Source organism: Bubalus bubalis, chromosome 8 (assembly GCF_019923935.1).
Source record: "Bubalus bubalis isolate 160015118507 breed Murrah chromosome 8, NDDB_SH_1, whole genome shotgun sequence".
NCBI classification, from domain to species: Eukaryota; Metazoa; Chordata; class Mammalia; order Artiodactyla; family Bovidae; genus Bubalus; species Bubalus bubalis.
In genome coordinates, this window is record NC_059164.1 from 105,639,020 (window position 1) to 105,658,038 (window position 19,019).

General features: G+C 53.6%; 2 gene segments (V, D, J or C); both read left to right on the plus strand.

The window, feature by feature from the left end:
- Window positions 1-2,446: 2,446 nt before the first annotated feature.
- On the plus strand, window positions 2,447-8,606 carry LOC123466045. The segment is given in 6 exon segments: window positions 2,447-2,609; window positions 2,861-2,941; window positions 6,955-7,344; window positions 7,752-7,769; window positions 7,931-8,037; window positions 8,364-8,606. Coding segments are annotated over 6 exon segments (780 nt in total).
- A 3,758-nt stretch (window positions 8,607-12,364) lies between these two features.
- LOC102402235 lies at window positions 12,365-17,625 on the plus strand. The segment is given in 7 exon segments: window positions 12,365-12,539; window positions 12,645-12,753; window positions 12,911-13,131; window positions 15,787-16,176; window positions 16,831-16,848; window positions 17,003-17,109; window positions 17,384-17,625. Coding segments are annotated over 7 exon segments (1,041 nt in total).
- Window positions 17,626-19,019: the final 1,394 nt, after the last annotated feature.

Genomic DNA, 19,019 nt, shown 5'->3' on the forward strand with positions numbered 1-19,019 from the left:
TGTCTGACATCCCTACTTGAAGGTCACTCCACGATGGCAGAGTTGTGTTTTATTACAGTAGCCATGGGATGTGGCTTAGTACCTTGGTTCAGTGTGTGTGTGTGAGTTGCTCAGTCTTTGCGACCCCATGGACTGCCACCTGCCAAGCTCCTCTGTCCATGGGATTTTCCAGGCAAGAATACTGGAGTGGCTTGCCATTCCCGTTCCCAGGGGATCTTCCTGACCCAGGGATGGAACCCAGGTCTCCTGCATTGCAGGCAGATTCTTTACCATCTGAGCCACATGGGAAGCCCATGTTCAGTGTACACATCCATTAAATTATCTTGGAATCAATGAATGAATCAGTGAGTTCACCCACAGTGACCCAGTTCGGGAGCAGATATCACCCTAAGGCCTGCCTGAAACAGACAGCGACCCTCCCCCTCCCAACCCCGCAGCACACAGCCTTCTTTATGGCAACACGTGCGTGCATTCTAACATGGGTCTCTCATATACAACCACGTGCATATACACATATGTCTCTGTATATGTATGCATGTAAATAGCCATCCGCTTGCTAAGCACATATCATTGCAATGTTTGCTATTAACCTCCAAGAAAATAAAGATATCCAAGTCACAGTCCTCAAGAATCTTCCCTGTTCACTAGGGGATAATTCATGGATATAAAGAGTTAATATACAAACAATGCGAGTTACTATAATGCAGGCAGAGGCTAGCACTCAGTTTCTGACTGGGACCATCAGGGGAGAGTCTGGGAGGGTGGCAGACTCTTCACAGGAAGAGTTGGTCTCAGTTATCCAAGTGGGAGAGAGGTCATGAGAATCAGGCGTATGAATGAGATAGGAAGGTACAGGGTCAGGGACCTTGCACTCAGCATTCAGGTCCTTGCACTCAGCTGGCTTCGAGGTTCAGAGATGACAGTCATAAGTCTGTAAAGGCAGATTGGGGCTTCCCGCTTGGACAGTGGACTCTATCCTTGTCGCAGCATGAGGCGGGCATATAGTAGACACGCACTAAACATCTATTGGAGAAGGCAATGGCACCCCACTCCAGTACTCTTGCCTGGAAAATCCCATGGATTGTGGAGCCTGGTGGGCTGTAGTCCATGGGGTCGCTAAGAGTTGGACACGACTGAGCGACTTCACTTTCACTTTTCACTTTCCTGCATTGGAGAAGGAAATGGCAACCCACTCCAGTGTTCTTGCCTGGAGAATCCCAGGGATGGGGGAGCCTGGTGGGCTGCTGTCTATGGGGTCACACAGAGTCAGACATGACTGAAGCGACTTAGCAGCAAACATCTGTGCACTAGTGAAAGGAAAGGAGTTGGAGGGCAAGTGCAGAGCTGTGAGTCCTCCTGCCCTGAGCTGACATCACCTGCTCTGTGGATGGTCCTCCCACCCACCTCTCTATAAATGCCAGTCTGCACCTAAGCACAGAGAATCCCAGAGGGGAGCCCTGATGACATAGGAGAGCTCCTCAGGGTGGCATCTGTTCCAGGAGGGGCCTCTCTGCCCCCTTCCCCCACCACTAGCACCCTGCCCTTCCCCAAGCCCCTCCCCACTCTCAGTGTACCCTGAGTCTGTCTCCTCTCATCCCACTCATCCAGACCAGCCTCTGCCACCTGCACTCCCTGCCTCTGCGTCGCAGTTGGAGGAGGGGCACCAGAGGAGAGGACATTTTTGTATCACAGTGTAACATTGTGGGGACTGGGGGATGGGCACGATGATTCAGTTAGAGGAAGTGCTTTTACAAAAAGCCCTGCCTCAGAAAATAGACCCATGCAGCTCATCAGGAACCTAGCCCCGAGCTTAAGATGGGGAGAGTGGCTGGAAGAAGTACCTGGAGCCGGTCCCTCTGTGGTCTCACAGGGACCTGGACTCTGACCACCTCTGCCTCTCCCTGCTCCACACTCAGCTTCCAAGGAACACGAAGAATCGAGCCATCAGAGTGGGATCTTCACAAAACTTGATCTTGGACAAAGTACTTGCAGTTGTGTTATTTGTTAAGCACTCACAACAACCCCCTGGTGAAGATATTACCCCATTTTTCAGATGGAGAAACTAAGGCCAGGGAGGTTACAGGTCACAGAAATAGTAGGAGGCAGGGTCTAGCCTGAAACACTTCCCAGTCCAGGAAAATCTTCACCCCTAGTGCCTCTTCCAATTTCACAACCATGTCAGCCCCCAAGTCAAGCTCCTTCTCTGCAAAGTTGAGGGTGACCTCATGTTCAGACCACTTGTCCACTAGTTCCGGAGGCAGATCGGGAGAGAGAAGCCAGGGAGGAGAAGGAGGGTGGCCCCAGACTGTTCCAGGGGAGGAGGGGAAGAGGGAGGAATTCTTGGCAGCCCCTTCCCACTGTGCTCCTATGAGGAGCAGCACTTCGGGCCAGGGACCAGGCTCACTGTGCTAGGTAAGAATGCTTCTCCAGCAGGAGGGAGGGTGGAATGCCCAGACTAGATGATCCCCCCAAACCCTGGCTTTGGGGGAGTGGGCACTGGAGCCTCCCTGGCTGCTCTCCGAGAAGGCAAAGTTTGCGCCTGGGTCCCCAGGGCTGTGTGAACGCCGCGCAGCTGTACTTTGGAGCTGGTTCCAAGCTGACTGTGCTGGGTAAGGAGGGCATTTGGAGTCCCTAAGCGTTCCCTCGGGTGGGATGCAGAGAGGCGGGCAGCTGCCATTTCCCTTCGGGACTGCGCTCAGGGTCGGTGGGGACCTAGGCTGAGTCTGGGCATCAGAGAAGGGCAGCGCTGGTTTTTGTCCTGGGTCCCCGGGCTGTGAGCCAAAGCACTCAGTACTTCGGCGCGGGCACCCGGCTGTCTGTGCTAGGTGAGCGGGGACGCCCCGGGGACCCGGGGGATGAGCGGCGGGTTTTTGCGCGGGGCTGGGGGGCCGTGACTCAGAGACGCTGTACTTCGGGCGGGGCACGCGGCTCCTGGTGCTAGGTGAGTGCGGGCGGCGCGCCTCGATTTTTTGTGGGGCGCCCCGGCGCCGCCCTGACCTCTGGGGCCGGCAGCGGGCTGACCGCGGTGGGTGAGAGCCCGTGCGCTGGCCGCGGGCGGCGGGGTCAGGGCGGGTCGGATCCGGGCATTTGGTCCTCTCCCTGCGCTGGAGCCGGGCTCTGGGACCCGGAGGGCGAGCAGCTATGCTCTGAGGGGTTTGCTTGCGGGACTGGGACTCTGTGAGCCAGTGAGCGGTATTTTGGCGCCGGCACCAGGCTCACGGTCACAGGTGAGATCTGAACGCCTCCCTGCCTTCTATTCGAGGCCCCTCTTGTCCCCGGAGATGGGTGGGGTGGGCTGGAGCGTGTGGCCACGTTGTCCACCTGTGGAGTCAGCTCTACAAGGGACGAGGGGCCATGATTGGGGTTCTCATAGTCCTGGAACAGAGAGGTAGGGCAAGGGGGGCTTTGGTCTTTTTGTTTTTTTTTTTTTTCCCTGAGATATTAGGGACCTGGTGAGCCATGGCGAAAAAGAGAATTTATTAGGACTCTGAGAGCTGCTTGATTGGAGAAAAAGACTGAGGAGGGAGATCTGGGCTGAGAGGAGAGTAGAAGTGGGTGTAGCAGCTGCAAAGGGGAAAATGAGCTGGGGGTGGGGGGCAGGAACATGCAGGATTGAGTCCAGGAGGGTGAGCCCCCTGCAGAGCTGGCTCGGGCAGGAAGAGATGCAAGCTTCCACTGAATCGGCCAGGAGGAAAAGAATGATGGAGGAAAGTGGAACAGAGACTTGAAAGAGACAGATAAACACGAGGCAGTGAGGGAAAGAATCCAAACAGGTGGGGGTTCGTTGATTTACTGTTTGGAAGTTTGGATTTAAATTTAGGTTTCGAACCTCTTCCTCTCTTCTTATGTCCAGACCCCTGCCGGCCAGGCTGTGTGTACAGCACACGCAGGCTGAGTGGGAACCTGGGCTACTGGGGGCATTTACTCATCATATGGAGCCCCCTCACCGCACCCCCGCCAGCCTGAAATTCCCCTCCTCACACCAGGTCTTCTAGGTTAAACAGCCAGATGGTGCAGGACACACATTCAAATAGACATATTTTCCTGCTGAGACCAGGAACATTCCCAAGGGGATATTAGGGCTGGAAAGGGATCTTCAGTGTCACCTGGTGATGGAAGCACTGAGCTTCCAGAGGGGAACGATCCCTCAATACTGGTGTGTTTACTGGATGCTATGGTAACAGCAAGCGTCTGTAGTTAGACTGGTTTGGTTGGAGCCAGTGGGGCTGCGTTCGAAGTGTTTGTTCCCAGTGACAGCTGGGTTCCTGTGATCAGCCGGGGTGGAGAAGAGCAGGAGACCTCAGAACAGGTACACCTGGGCCCCAAGCCCTGGTCCTTTAATGATCTGATGACCTTGGACAAGTGAATCTGTGGGAAACTTCCCTCGGATTGAAAATCATCAACAAGACGTACTGCTAACACTGCTCTGAGGCTTATAGGAGTAGCTGCGTGGGGAGTATCTTAGAGTATCTAGCAGACCTGTTGTAATTCAGAGGTCTCCCCCCAACCCTCCCCTAGGCGGTCACTGGGGCAGCAGGGGAACCCAGTGCCAACGGAGGGGCAGGATTAGCATGGGGAGGAGGGCTGGCTATATGTAAGAAGTGAGCTGGGAGCAGGACAGGTAAACTTCAGAGTTCTGTCTGAGGCTCTCCAGCCCACATCCAAGCACACACCACCAAAGCTCACCAGGACACACACACAGGTGCACCCACATGGGTGAGCCCACCCACGGGGACTCACCAACAGGGAGGGGAAACTGACTTACCCCTCATCGTGGGGCCATGTAGTCAGTGCTTCACCGTGTATGGAAGGTCCTGCTTCCTTCTGTGCAGCACATCAATGTCACAGGGGGCATCGCACATGGCTCAAAAATGCGTCTGTAATTTTCCCAGTAAGTGCTGAGTGTTTGCTGGGTGAGGGGGTCAGAGGAGTCAATTCTGTAAGGCCCCTGGAGGGCTGGTAGAACCCCAGAGGCAGGGACTCTGCAGGAGGGTGAAGAACCAGGCTGAGCGCAGAAAGCCTGATGGAGTCAATGCAACAAGGCAGGACATTTCCATTTCAGCTCCGGTCCGCCAGTAAAGCCCTCGGGACAGAGGGACAGTCACAGGGTGGGAAGTGCAGCACAGGGCCACCGGCCTGAAGGCAGAGAGTGAAGTGAAGTGCTAGCTGCTCAGTCGTGTCCGACTCTTTGCAACCCCATGGACTGTAGCCCACCAGGCTCCTCTGTCCATGGGATTCTCCAGGCAAGAACACTGGAGTGGGTTGCCATTTCCTTCTCCAGGGGGTCTCCCTGATCAAGGGAAAGAACCCAGATCTCCTGCACTGCAGGCAGGTTCTTTACTGAATGAGTACCAAAGAAGCCCAGAGCTACCTCAAAATGAACACCTAAGGCTTTTGTTTAAAAAGTTATTTAGAATTTCACAGTGGTGATACCAGCATATTATATCAAGCAGGGGGGCTTCTAAGCGTGGGGTCCTGTGTGACTACACAGTTCACACGCCCATGAAGCCAGCCCTGAAGTTAAGTCACGTCCATGGAAATAGCAAGTGTCAGAACTTTTTTTTTAATCTTCCAGGCTAAACTACATCTCTTTAGAATGAGATGTCTTCCATTTAACAGAATTTCTCAGAAACAAACAAAAACAAATCAATACAAAGCAAAGAACAGGATACAATAAAGGTTTAGAGGGTCCAGAAGCAATAAGATAGTCAGATGAGAAGTCCTCAGGGGCTTTAACTGGAATGCCTTCACCTGGGACCCTCCGGGATGCCACACACCAGAGGCTTAGCTGGATCAAGATTGCTCTGTTGACCTCAGATGCATACTTAGGAAGCTAGCCAGTAGGGAAAAGTAGAACATATGGAATCAAAGGGGCAAAGAAAGTTGAAGATGCCTGAATTTAAAACAAGGGGAGACAGCAATTTCTCTGAGCTGAGGCAACTCAGAGGTACCTGGAGGCAGAGGAATGGCTAGGTTGACCTGAAGCACTGGAAAGAAAGAAAACCTCCCATTCTGATGAGTATGCCCTAAGACAAATGCTGACTTCACATGAGTATGCAAAAATATAGTATCAGTACATTGCCATCTGAAAAAATAAAAAATATCCATCAAATAACTTCCTTATCCCCAAGTCATCTTAGTGGTCAGCTCCTCAGGCTCACTCCCAGCAGAGGGCAGGGCTTTCGGCATCCATAAATCAGGTCAGGTCCACCCCCGCTCCAGACAGTCAGTGTTGACTTCTCCCTTCACAAGCAGGATAAATGATGCAGAGACATCCAGAGACTATCTAAAGCCACTTCCAAGCTTCAATTCTATTATTCATGTTCCATCCGGTGCTTAATAACTACCATATATTATGGTGAGAAGCAGAGAAATAAGCTTCCCATGTTGAATAACAAAACAATAACGTAAGAGAAGAGAATTTGCTCAGAGGTTGGATGATGCCATTTGTAAGGCCATTTCTGGGGCTGGAGACACAGGAGACAGGCCTGTGGCAGGGTGAGGACGGGCACAGGCAGGCAGAGGGAGGCTGAGCACACAGGCGTGGGGTGGTGACTCCCAAACAGACAGGCCACACTGCTTGCATGCACCCTCAGTCGCTCAGTCGTGTCCGACTCTTTTGCGACCCCATGGACAGTAGCCTGCCAGGCTCCTCTATCCATGGGATTTCCCAGGCAAGAACACTGGAGTGGCTTGCCATTTCCTTCTCCAGGGAATCTTCCCAACCCAGGGATCGAACCCACGTTTCCTGAATTGGCAGGCGGATTCCCTCTGAGCCACCGGGGTAGCCATATTGCTACATGATTTTATTTTACGATGACCCTGTGGCCCCCTTCCCTTCCTTCTCATACTCATGTACTCATACACGAAAACAGAGACACACTCACACACACAGCCCCTACCACGCCCAGCCAGCTCTTAGGCCCGTCCTGGCCCCCACCCCTGTCCTTCCAGATGATCTGAGCCGGGTCCACCCGCCCAAGGTGGCTGTGTTTGAACCCTCGGAAGCAGAGATCTCCCGGACCCAGAAGGCCACGCTCGTGTGCCTGGCCACGGGCTTCTACCCTGACCACGTGGAGCTGACCTGGTGGGTGAACAGGAAGCAGGTCACGACTGGGGTCAGCACGGACCCTGAGCCCTATAAGGAGGACCCCACGCGGGATGACTCCAGATACTGTCTGAGCAGCCGGCTGAGGGTGACCGCCGCCTTCTGGCACAACCCCCGCAACCACTTCCGATGCCAAGTCCAGTTCCACGGGCTCACGGACCAGGACCAGTGGGAGGAGCAGGACAGGGCCAAGCCTGTCACCCAGAACGTCAGTGCCGAGGCCTGGGGCAGAGCAGGTGAGCCAGCCAGGAGGGAGTCAGAGCCGACGGAGGACAGATCAGGGAGAGGAGCGGGAAGGCAGAATGAAGGGTGGGGGAGCCCAGCAAGAGGGGTGACAGGGCACCTCTTCGGGCTAACTCCACCCCCAGATCCAGATCCTCAACCCAGCTCAGCTGTGCTGGTGGGTCCCCTCCCTGCCCGCCTGCACAGCTCAGGGTCCCAGTGGTGGGTCTCCATCCCCTCCAGTGCTGCCTCCTTCCATGACCCTGAGGATGCTGTGGCCACATTGGCACAGACAGTGCTGGGACTCTGATCAGAGGCTGCTCTGAGCCTGGGGGTCAGTGCTGACTAAGACTGATTTAGTTTTGAATCGGGTTTAGAAGATGCAGTCTCTCATCCATTTCCCTCCCCTTTTTTCTTTCAGACTGTGGCGTCACCTCTGGTGAGTAGCCCTCTGCTTCTTTGTCTCCATCTCTATGGTCATTGCTCTGGAACCAGAGACAGAGAAGCCATGGACACTGGTTGGGGGGGAGGGTGTAAAGGGGGTGGAGGCCAGAGATACCTGCTCACAGGTCCCTACCTGCTCTCCCTTCCTGCCAACAGCGTCTTATCAGCAAGGGGTCCTGTCTGCCACCCTCCTCTATGAGATCCTGCTGGGGAAGGCCACCCTGTACGCTGTGCTGGTCAGCGCCCTGGTGCTGATGGCCATGGTAAGGAGAGGGCCAAGATGGGGCAGGCAGGTTGGAGGGGACACTTGAAATGCAGCAACACAGGCCTAGGAATGTAGAGACCCCACCAGGACCAGAGGTGGGCAGAGAGGAAGAAGGGGTTCACCCGCATGCCTCAGAAGACCCCTTGCACCTCTGTGATCAAGTGGAAGAGCCGTGCTGGGCAGGAGAAACTGGGGTCACCAGAAAACCCAATGGCTGGATGTTGGGAGGAGACCTGCTATCTGTCTTGTCAGTGGGACACCCTGCTTCCTCTCGGTCCCCAGCACTCCTGGCTCCTTGTAACCCTCACACCTTCTCTTCCTCAGGTCAAGAGAAAAGAGTCCTGAAGCCAGCTTCCAGCCTGTTACTGCCCTGATGGGAATTCTGCTTTTCCCGTTCCTACCCAGTGCTTCTGAAGAGCTGCCCTTATCAGTGGACTCAGCCCAGCATCCACGCCCATGTGTGGGTGCCCCAAACTCTCAGCACCAGGATCTCCCTAACTCAGGGCAGACCCTAGGGGGACTGAACTTCCTGAACCAATAAAAATGGCCTGTTCTGGCTTGACTCTGCCTTGTGAGTATCTAGATACCTCTTCTGTCCATCTCTGAAGTCCCGTGTGACTCCAGTCAGGGTACAAACAGGAGATCTTCAAGGAGAGTCCAGTCCTTTCAGGTGGGAGGTGTCACATGCTCCTCCTTGTCAGGGAAACTTAAGGACGTGTGAAAGGGGGTGACTGGTGAAGAGAGAGGCTTCCTCTGGAGCAGTCTAGAAAAATGGCAATGTTGCCTCTAGGAACTTGCTGTCCTACCTGGACAAAGGTGCTCCGAGGAAGAGCTGAACCACACAGGTGTGCCCACTGCCAAGTGGTCATGACCCTAGAGTGCTCATTTCAGCCCTCTCACCAGGAGCATTACTAGGCTTCCTTCACCACCAAAGAGTGTTTCCAGCTGGAAAGAAGAAACATCACTGACTTGGAAATCCCTGCTCAGTAGCAGATGTGTCTCCAGGTTAAGTTACAAAGCTAGTTATAAATTTCACTCAAGTGAATTACGTAGACGTGAAAATGTCCCTGATCACTCCTGTGCTCACTCAGTCGTGTTTGACTCCTTGTGACCCCATGGACTGTAGCCTGCCAGGCTCCTCTGTCCATCGTAATTCCCAGGCAAGAATACTGGAGTAGGGTGCTATTTCCTACTCCAGAGGATATTCCCAACCCAGGGATCGAACCCACGTCTCTCACATCTCCTGCATTGGGAGGTGGATTCTTTACCACTGTGCCACCTGGGAGCCCTGCAGGATACCTGGGAGGAAGCCACCTGGGAGGATAGAAAATAAAGCACCTAAAAACAAGGGTCAGCCCTCTTGCTATTTCTAGAAATCCTTCCAAAGCTCTTTATTGTCACACGGTCACTATGGTGATGCAACCCAATGTCCTCAGGATGGTATAAAAGACCCACCATTGTCCTCCGCCTCTTTGTCCCCACTCACTCTCACTCCAGTACTCCTGAGCCTTCTGAACCACTGGCTCTCAGGCCATCCTGCACTCCTGTGCCTGGAACGACACCTACACAAATTCCCACTCATCCTTGCAGACTCAGAGGTGACATGTTCCCCAGCTAGTACCCCTCTCTGGAGCATCCTTGCCCCTTACTCCATGAGACTGCATGAAATGCCCTCTGTGTTTTGCTGTCACAGTGCCCTGTGCCCACTTCCTTCCTGCTACTAACCTCACTTGATGGAAACGACCCCTTTTGTTGTCTGACACCCCCACTTGAAGGTCACCTTTTTAAGGACCAAGGAGTATTTTATTACAGTATCTTTAGGATGTAGCATAGTATCTTGGTTCAGTGGACGCACCCAATAAATCATCTTTAAAGAAATGAATAAATCAGAGAGCTCACCCGAAGTGACCCAATTCAGGAGCAGATATCACCTTCAGGCCTTTCTACAACAGACAGTGACCGCCCCCGGCCCCCACCCCAGGCCTGCAGCACACAGCCTCCTCAATCTATTGCATGCATGCATGCATTCTAGCACGAGTGTTTGCATATATAGCCACAAACATGCATACATATTTGTCAGCATGTGTGCATCAGCAGAGTAGACTACATATAAAGTACATGTCATTGCAACGCTTTTCATTAACGTTCAGGAAAACGAAGATTACTGAGCCACAGCCCCCAAGAAGTTTCCCTATTCTTTAGGGGGATAATTCATGAGTACAAATGCTTAACATACAGCAGCAATGTCTACACTTAACACTTGAACAGCAGCAATGTGAGTTGTGTACTGAAACGCAGGCAGAGGCTAGCACTCAGTTTCTGACTGGGACCATCAGGGGGGAGTCTAAGAAGGTAGCCAGCTCTTCACAGGAAGAGTTGGGCTCAGTTATCCATGTGGGAGAGAGTTCATGAGAACCAGAGGTACGAATGGGATAGGAAAGTACAGGGTCAGGGACTTCTGGTCCTTGCACTCAGCTGGCTGCGAGGTTCAGAGATGACAGTCATAAGTCTGTAAAGGCAGGTTGGGGCTTCCCGCTTGGACAGTGGACTCTATCCTTGTGGCAGCATGAGGCGGGCATAGAGTAGACACACACTAAACATCTGTGCACTAGTGAAGGGAGAGGAGTTGGGCCCCATCCAGGAAGCCAAGGGCAAGTGCAGAGCTGTGAGTCCTCCTGCCCTGAGCTGACATCACCTGCTCTGTGGATGGTCCTCCCACCCACCTCTCTATAAATGCCAGTCTGCACCTGAGCACAGAGAGTCCCAGAGGGGAGCCCTGATGACATAGGAGAGCTCCTCAGGGTGGCATCTGTTCCAGGAGGGGCCTCTCTGTGCCCCTCCCCCACCACTAGCACCCTGCCCTTCCCCAAGCCCCTCCCCACTCTCAGTGTACCCTGAGTCTGTCTCCTCTCACCCCACTCAATCAGACCAGCCTCTGCCACCTGCACTTCCTGCCTCTGCGGCGCAGTTGGAGGAGGGGCACCAGAGGAGAGGACATTTTTGTATCACAGTTTAACATTGTGGGACTTCGGGGGGGGCCACGATGATTCAGTTAGAGGAAGTGCTTTTACAAAAAGCCCTGCCTCAGAAAACAGATCCACGCAGCCCACCCAGAACCTAGCTCCCAGTTTAAGATGGGGAGAGTGGCTGGGAGAAGTCCCTGGAGCCGGTCCCTCTGTGGTCTTGCAGGGACCTGGACTCTGATCACCTCTGCCTCTCCCTGCTCCACACTCAGCTTCCAAGGAACACGAAGAATCAAGCTGTCAGAGTGGGATCAAGAACCAGTGCTTTCCATAAAACTTGCTTTTTGACAAAGTACTTGTCGTTCAGTCGCTAAGTCATGTCCGACTCTTTGCAACCCCATGTACGGCAGCATGCCAAGCTTCCCGAGTTTGCTCAGACTTACGTCCACTGACTCAGCGATGCCTTCCAAGCATCTCATTCTGTTACCCCTTTCTCCTCCTGCCCTCAATCTTTCCCAGAATCAGGGTCTTTTCCCATGAGTTGTCTCTTTGCATCAGATGTCCAAGGTATTGGAGCCTCAGCTTCAGCATCAGTCCTTGCAATGAATATTCAGGATTGATTTCCTTTAGGATTGACTGGTTTAATCTCCTTGCTGTCCAAGGGACTCTCAAGAGTCTTCTCTGGTAGCACAGTTCAAAAGCATCACAGGTGTAAAATTCATTAAGCACAAAAATCCTGCGGGAAAGATATCCCATTTTTCAGATGGAGAAACTAAGGCCAGGGAGGTTACAGGTCACAAAAGTAGTAAGAGGCAAAGTCTAGCCTGAAACACTTCCCAGTCCAGCAAAACCTCCACCCCTAGTGCCTCTTCCAATTTCACAACCATGTCAGCCCCCAAGTCAAGCTCCTTCTCTGCAAAATCAGAGGTGACCTCATGTCCAGACCACTTGTCCACTAGTTCTGGAGGCAGATCGGGAGAGAGAAGCCAGGGAGGAGAAGGAGGGTGGCCCCAGACTGTTCCAGGGGAGGAGGGGAAGAGGGAGGAATTCTTGGCAGCCCCTTCCCACTGTGCTCCGATGGGGAGCTGCACTTCGGGCCAGGGACCAGGCTCACTGTGCTAGGTAAGAATGCTTCTCCAGGGGGAAGGAGGGTGGAATGTCCAGACTAGATGACCCCGTGAACTCTCGCTTTTGGAGAGTGGATGCCTTACCCTGTCCCTGATGCACTCAGGGAAGGCAAAGTTTGCGCCTGGGTCCCCAGGGCTGTGTGAACACCGAGCCCCTGTACTTTGGAGCTGGTTCCAAGCTGACTGTGCTGGGTAAGGAGGGCAGCTGGGGTCCCTGAGTGTTCCCTCCGGTGGGATGCATAAAGGCGGGAGGCTGCCCATCTCCCTTCGGGGCTGCTCTCAGGGTTCGTGGGGATCTGGGCTGAGTCCGGGCTATCCGGAGAGGGTAGCGCTAGTTTTTGTCCTGAGCCTCCGGGCTGTGAGCAACAACCCTCTGTATTTTGGAGGGGGCACTCGGCTGTTGGTGCTAGGTAAGTGGGGTGCTCTGGGGCGCTAGGAGAGAACTGGGGCGATCAGATGTCAGTAGGGTCGCTGGACCGATATTTTTGTGCTAAGCCCTGAGGCTGTGAGCACAGACACGCAGTACTTCGGCGCGGGCACCCGGCTGACGGTGCTAGGTGAGCCGGGAAGCTGCTGGGGACCCCGGGGGATGCGCGGAGGGTTTTTGCGCGAGGCTGGGGGGCCGTGACTCAGATCCAGTACTTCGGGCCAGGCACGCGGCTCCTGGTGCTAGGTGAGTGCGGGCGGCGCGCCTCGATTTTTGTGGGGCGCCCCGGGGCTGTGCTTTGCAGGCGCCGCCCTGACCTTCGGGGCCGGCAGCTGGCTGACGGTGGTGGGTGAGTGTCCGCCGGCTGGCCGCGGGCGGCGGGCGGGACGGGAGGCGGCGGGGTCAGGGCGGGTTGGATCCGGGCACTTGGTCCCCTCCCTGCCCTGGAGCTGAGCGCTGGGACAGGGGAAGCGAGCGGGAGCCGCTGGGAGCTGCGGGAGGGTTTGAGTGCGGGGCTCTTCTTCCGTGTTCCTATGAGCAGTATTTCGGCCCAGGCACCAAGCTCACGGTCGTAGGTGAGATCTGCACTTCCCTCCTTTCGGCGCAGCCCCTTGCTTCCCCGGAGATGGGTGGGCTGCGCTGGGGCTGGGGCGCCTGGCCAGTTATGCCTCTGGGGGGTCCGCTCTGCAGGGGAGGCGGGGAGTATTGGGTAGGGGGTACTGGGGAGGGGTACTCTAGTCCGGGAACGCGGACAGAGGGCAAGGGGGGCTTCAGTCCCTTTTTTCCTGGGGTATTTGGGGACCGGGTGAGCAATGGAGAGAGGATTAATTAGGACTCTGAGACTGGCTTGATTGGAGCAAAAGACTGAGGAGGGCAATCCGGGCTGGGGGAAGGGTAGGAGCCGGGGTAGCTGCTGCAAAGGGGAAAATGAGATGGAGAGGGGTGAGGCAGGATGAGCTCAGGAAGCTGGGCCCACTGCGGAGCCCAGCTCCTGGGAGGTGGAGATGCAGGCTTCTGCTGAATTGAGAACCAAGATGACCAGCAGGAGTGGAGAAGAGACATGAAAGAGACAGACCCACCGGAGATAGTGAGGGAAAGAATCAAGACAAGCGGGGTTTGTCGATTTACTGTTTGAAAGTTTGGATTTAAATTTAGGTTTCGAACCTCTTCCTTTCTACCTAAGTCCAGACCCCTGCTGCCCAGGCTGTGTGTACAGCACATGCGGGCTGGGTGGGAACCTGGGCCACTGGGGGCATTTACTCACCAAATGGAGCCCCCTCACCACCCCCCAGCCTGAAATCTCCCTCCTCACACCAGGTTGTCTAGGTTAAACAGCTAGATGGTGCAGGACATACATTCAAATAGAGATATTTTTTTCTTCTGAGGCTGGGAACATTCCCAAGGGATCTTAGTGCTGGAAAGGGATCTTTAATGTCTCTTGGTGATGGAAGCACTGAGCTTCCAGAGGGGAACAACCCCTCAATACTGGTATGTTTACTGGATGATACAGCAACAGCAAGCATGTCTGTAGTTAGGCTCATTAGGTTGGAACCAGTGGGGCTCCATTCGAAGTGTTTGTTCCCAGTGACAGCTGGGTTCCTGTGATCAGCCAGGGTGGAGAAGAGCAGGAGACTTCAGAACAGGTACATCTGGGTCCGGAGCCCTGGTCCTTTAATGAGCCGGTGACCTTGTGGGAGTGAATATGTGTGCATAGGTCACACACCCAGGAAACCAGCCCTGAAGTCAAGTTGTTGTCATCATTGTTCAGTCGCTAAGTTGTATCAGACTCTTTTTCGACCCAATGGACTGTAGCCCCCACCTCCACCCCCCATCCAGGCTCCTCTGTCCATGAAATTTCCCAGGCAAGAATACTGGAGTGGGTTGCCATTTCCTTCTTCGGGGAATCTTCCTGACCCAGGGATCGAACTGATATTTCCTGCGGCTCCTGCATTGCAGGCAGATTCTTTCCCACTGAGCTACCGGGGAATCCCATCCATGGAAATGTGGTGTCACAGGAACTTTTTTTTTTTTCATTTCTTTCAGCCTAAACTAGATCTCTTTAGATTGAGATGTTGTCCCTTTAACAGAGTTGCTCAGAAACAAACAAAAAAATCCATATAATGCAAAGAGCAAGATGAAATGTATGTCGAGAGGGTCCAGAAGCAATAAGCCAGTCAGATGAGAGGGTCACAGGGGCTTTAACTGGAATGCCTTCACCTGGGGCCCTCCAGGATGCCACATACTAGAGGCTTAGTTGGATCAAGACAACTGAGAGCGGAAGTTGCTTGATGATCTCAGATGCATATTTAGGAAGCTTGCTGGTAGGGAAAAACAGAAGATGTGGAATCAAAGGGGCAAAGGAGGTTGAAGATGCTTGAATTTGTGATCTGTCCGAGCTGAGGCAACTTGGGGTACCCAGAGGCAGAGGAATGGCTAGGATGACCTGGTGAGACACCAGAAAGGAAAAAAGCCTCCTATTCTCATGAGTACATCCTGATACAAAAGGCTGTCTTCACGTGAGTGCACAAAAATATGCCATCTGTATGTTGTCATTTGAAGAAAAAGCCTCAGCCCCATAATGAGCCCCTTACACTCAAATCCCCTCTACTCCTCAGCCCCCCAGGCTAACATATAACTAACCCAGCTGATGGCAGAGGCTTCCTGCATCCTTATGTCAGGCCATCTCCACCCCCACTCTGGACAGTCAATGTTGGGATGCTCCCTTCACAAGCAGGAAAAATGATGCAGAGATGTTCAGGGGTTGTCTAAAGACATGTTGGTGGGCAAAGTCACTGTCAAGCTTTGACTTCTATTATTTTGGTTCCAATCCAGCTCTCTATTACAACTACTACAAATTATGATGAGAAAAAAAGACAGGTAAGTTTTTCTTGTTGAATAAGAAATCAAATGACATGAAAGAAGAAAAATTGCTCAGATGTCAGGCAGTGCCATTTGTAAGGCCACCTTAGGGGGCTAGAGACAGACGAGACGGGCTTGTTGTAGGGTGAGTACAAGGGACAGGCAGGCAGAGGGAGAACAAGAACAGAGGAGTGGGGTGGTGGCTCCCCAACAAACAGGACATACTGCTACCTGATTTTATTGTAGGATAACCCTGAGCCTCCCTTCCCTGCCTTCTCATACTCATATACTCACAAAAACATACACACACAGCCCCTACCACGCCCAGCCAGCTCTTAGGCCCGTCCTGGCCCCCACCCCTGTCCTTCCAGATGATCTGAGCCGGGTCTACCCGCCCAAGGTGGCTGTGTTCGAACCCTCGGAGGCAGAGATCTCCCGGACCCAGAAGGCCACACTCGTGTGCCTGGCCACGGGCTTCTACCCCGACCATGTGGAGCTGACCTGGTGGGTGAACAGGAAGCAGGTCACGACTGGGGTCAGCACGGACCCTGAGCCCTATAAGGAGGACCCCACACAGGATGATTCCAGATACTGTCTGAGCAGCCGGCTGAGGGTGACCGCCGCCTTCTGGCACAACCCCCGCAACCACTTCCGATGCCAAGTCCAGTTCCATGGGCTCACGGACCAGGACCAGTGGGAGGAACAGGACAGGGACAAGCCCGTCACCCAGAACATCAGCGCTGAGGCCTGGGGCAGAGCAGGTGAGCTGGCCGGGAGGGAGTCAGAGCCGACAGAGGAGAGATCAGGGAGAGGAGTGGGAAGGCTGCACACAGAGTGAAGGGGTGGGGGGGAGCCTAGCAAGAGGGGGGACAGGGCACCTCCTCAGGCGAAGTCCTCCCCCGGATCCAGATCCTCAGCCCAGCTCAGCTGTGCTGGTGGGTCCCCTCCCTACCCGCCTGCACAGCTCAGGGTCCCAGTGGTGGGTCCCCATCCCCTTCAGGGGGATGAGCATGCTGTGGCCACATTGGCACAGACAGTGCTGGGACTTCAGAGGCTGCTCTGAGCCTGGGGGTCAGTGCTGACTGAAAGCTAGCTTAGTAGGTCTTTTTCATTTATTTGTTTTGTTTTAAGCATCTCAAAATACCACGTATTTATTCTTTCATAGTTTTAATGTATCAGGAATCTGGGCATAGCTTAGCTGGCTCATTTATCTCAAGATGCTACAATCAGATGTCAGCCAAAGCTGGAGTCTTATCTGAAGGCTCAGCTGGGGCAGGATCCACTCCCAAGTTCAAGTGGTTGTTGCCAAGATTTAGCATCTTGCCAGCTATTAGACTGAGGAAGGCTGGCTTAGCTTTGAATCTGCTTTAGAAGATGCAATCTCTCATCCATTTCCCTCCCCTTTTTTCTTTCAGACTGTGGCGTCACCTCCGGTGAGTAGCCCTCTGCTTCTTTGTCTCCATCTCCATGGTCATTGCTCTGGAACCAGAGACAGAGAAGCCATGGACACTGGTTGAGGGGTAGAGGGGGAGGAGGCCAGAGATACCTGCTCACAGGTCCCTACCTGCTCTCCCTTCCTGCCAACAGCATCTTATCAGCAAGGGGTCCTGTCTGCCACCCTCCTCTATGAGATCCTGCTGGGGAAGGCCACCCTGTACGCTGTGCTGGTCAGCGCCCTGGTGCTGATGGCCATGGTAAGGAGGGGGGAAGGATGAGAGGGTGATGAAAGGAAAGTGTGGAGCATCATGCAGGGGAGCTGAGGAGTATCAGAACTGTGTCCTGACATCTCTGTGGAGTCACAGTGGGGCTGCCAGACTGGAAAGAAAGTACAGAGATCATCGCAGACAGAACACGGCTTTGAAGGATGGGGAGAACCCTCCCAAAATCAGACCCCAGAATCAGCATCCTCTGACCCAGTCCTACTGTTCCATGGCCCCTGGCATCCTGACGACATCCTCTCTTCCTCAGGTTAAGAAAAAGGATTCCTGAAACCAGCTCCAAAAGTGCATCCCGAGTCATTCTTTATCATGGCCCTGGATTCTCCTTAATGTCTTTCCAGTCTGTGTTCCTCAAGAGTTTCTCTCTCTGTCTCTCATGTCCTTCCTTTACAGATGTCTGCCCCTTCTCTCAGCTTCCCTGCAGGTGGAGTGCTGTACTCCGAACCTGAAATTGACTGAATCAATAAAAGTGTCGTGATGGGCTTGATTGTGTCCAGGAGTGTCTGTGGTATCCTGCCCTTCATTGATCTACCTCTGATTTGGGGAAATCACTACCCCTCAGGCTCGGTAAAGAATCTGCCTGCAGTACAGGAGACCCAGGTTCAATCCCTGGGTCGGGAAGATCCCCTGGAGAAGGGAATGGCAAGCCACTCCAGTATTCTTGCCTGGAGAATCCCAAGGACAGAGAAGCCTGGTGGGCTACATGGTCCACAGGGTCACAAAGAGTCGGACATGACTGAGTGACTCACACACACACACACACACACACACACACACACAGGCATATGGAGTGATAGATCCTCCCCTCTGATCAATGCCGCTTCCTCTTGTTCATCCTCATGGGACGCTGTGGTCTACATCCAGGCACTCTGGGCCCCCGTGGGTAGGGCTAGTCTGAAGGCAAGAAGTTGGGCTCTGGAAAACCTGCATATTGAGGGCAGATAATGGCTCAGATGGTAAAGAATCTGCCTGCAATGCAGCTGACCTGAGTTTGGGTCTGCTGGGTCAAGAAGATCCCCTGGAGAAGGGAATGGCTGCCCACTCCAGTATTCTTGCCTGGAAAATTCCACAGACAGAAGAGCCTGGCAGGCTACAGTCCATGGGGTCACCAAGAGTCGGACAGGAATGAGCAACTAACACTTTCACTTTTTTCAAGAATGAATGGAGGGGAACCATAACCCCCACCTCAGTGCTGGACAGAGGACGGGGCCACCTGTGGGTTGGAATGTCTGGTCATTTCTCAATTTCAAATTCAAGTTTCACTTTCTGTGCATTTAGGGTTTATCTTTGTTTCTTAACATTTCCATCTTATATGGTTTCAGAATTTAGGCTTGAGATTTAGTTTTACTCTGCCGGTCTGGGTTAGAATCCTAAAGACAGCATAGAGCTGAAAACACTGAAGCATGAAACCTGGAGATTGCACAGAGGCGGGACACATGGGGGCAGACATGGGGAGAGGTCCAGTGTGGGTTGGGCTGCCTATCCCCTGAAGCCCTTCCAACAGAAGCTCCTTCTTGCATTGGGATGGAGGCCAGGCCACCCTAAATGGAGCCTGTTGAGTGCAGACAGCTCTTTGGGGAGACAGTTCTCTTACTGGGGCAAGTGCGACCTGCAGGTTACAATCCTTGTGGTAGAACACTGCACCAGGCATGGGGCAGGGAGGGGGAGGGAGGAGAGGAATGCCATCAGGGGACAGAGGCAGACCAGTGGGAGGCCCTGGGCAAGTTAGCTGAGGCAGAATGTCGGGAACGAGAAAAGTTCTGAAATCTGGAGGATGGTGGGAAAGATGGAGTCCTCATCGCCTGCTTTGTTCCAGGCTGGGCCCTGGCACATGCGTTGTCCCAGCCAATCCCCATAATCATCTCAAGAGCAGGTGTTTTTTTTCT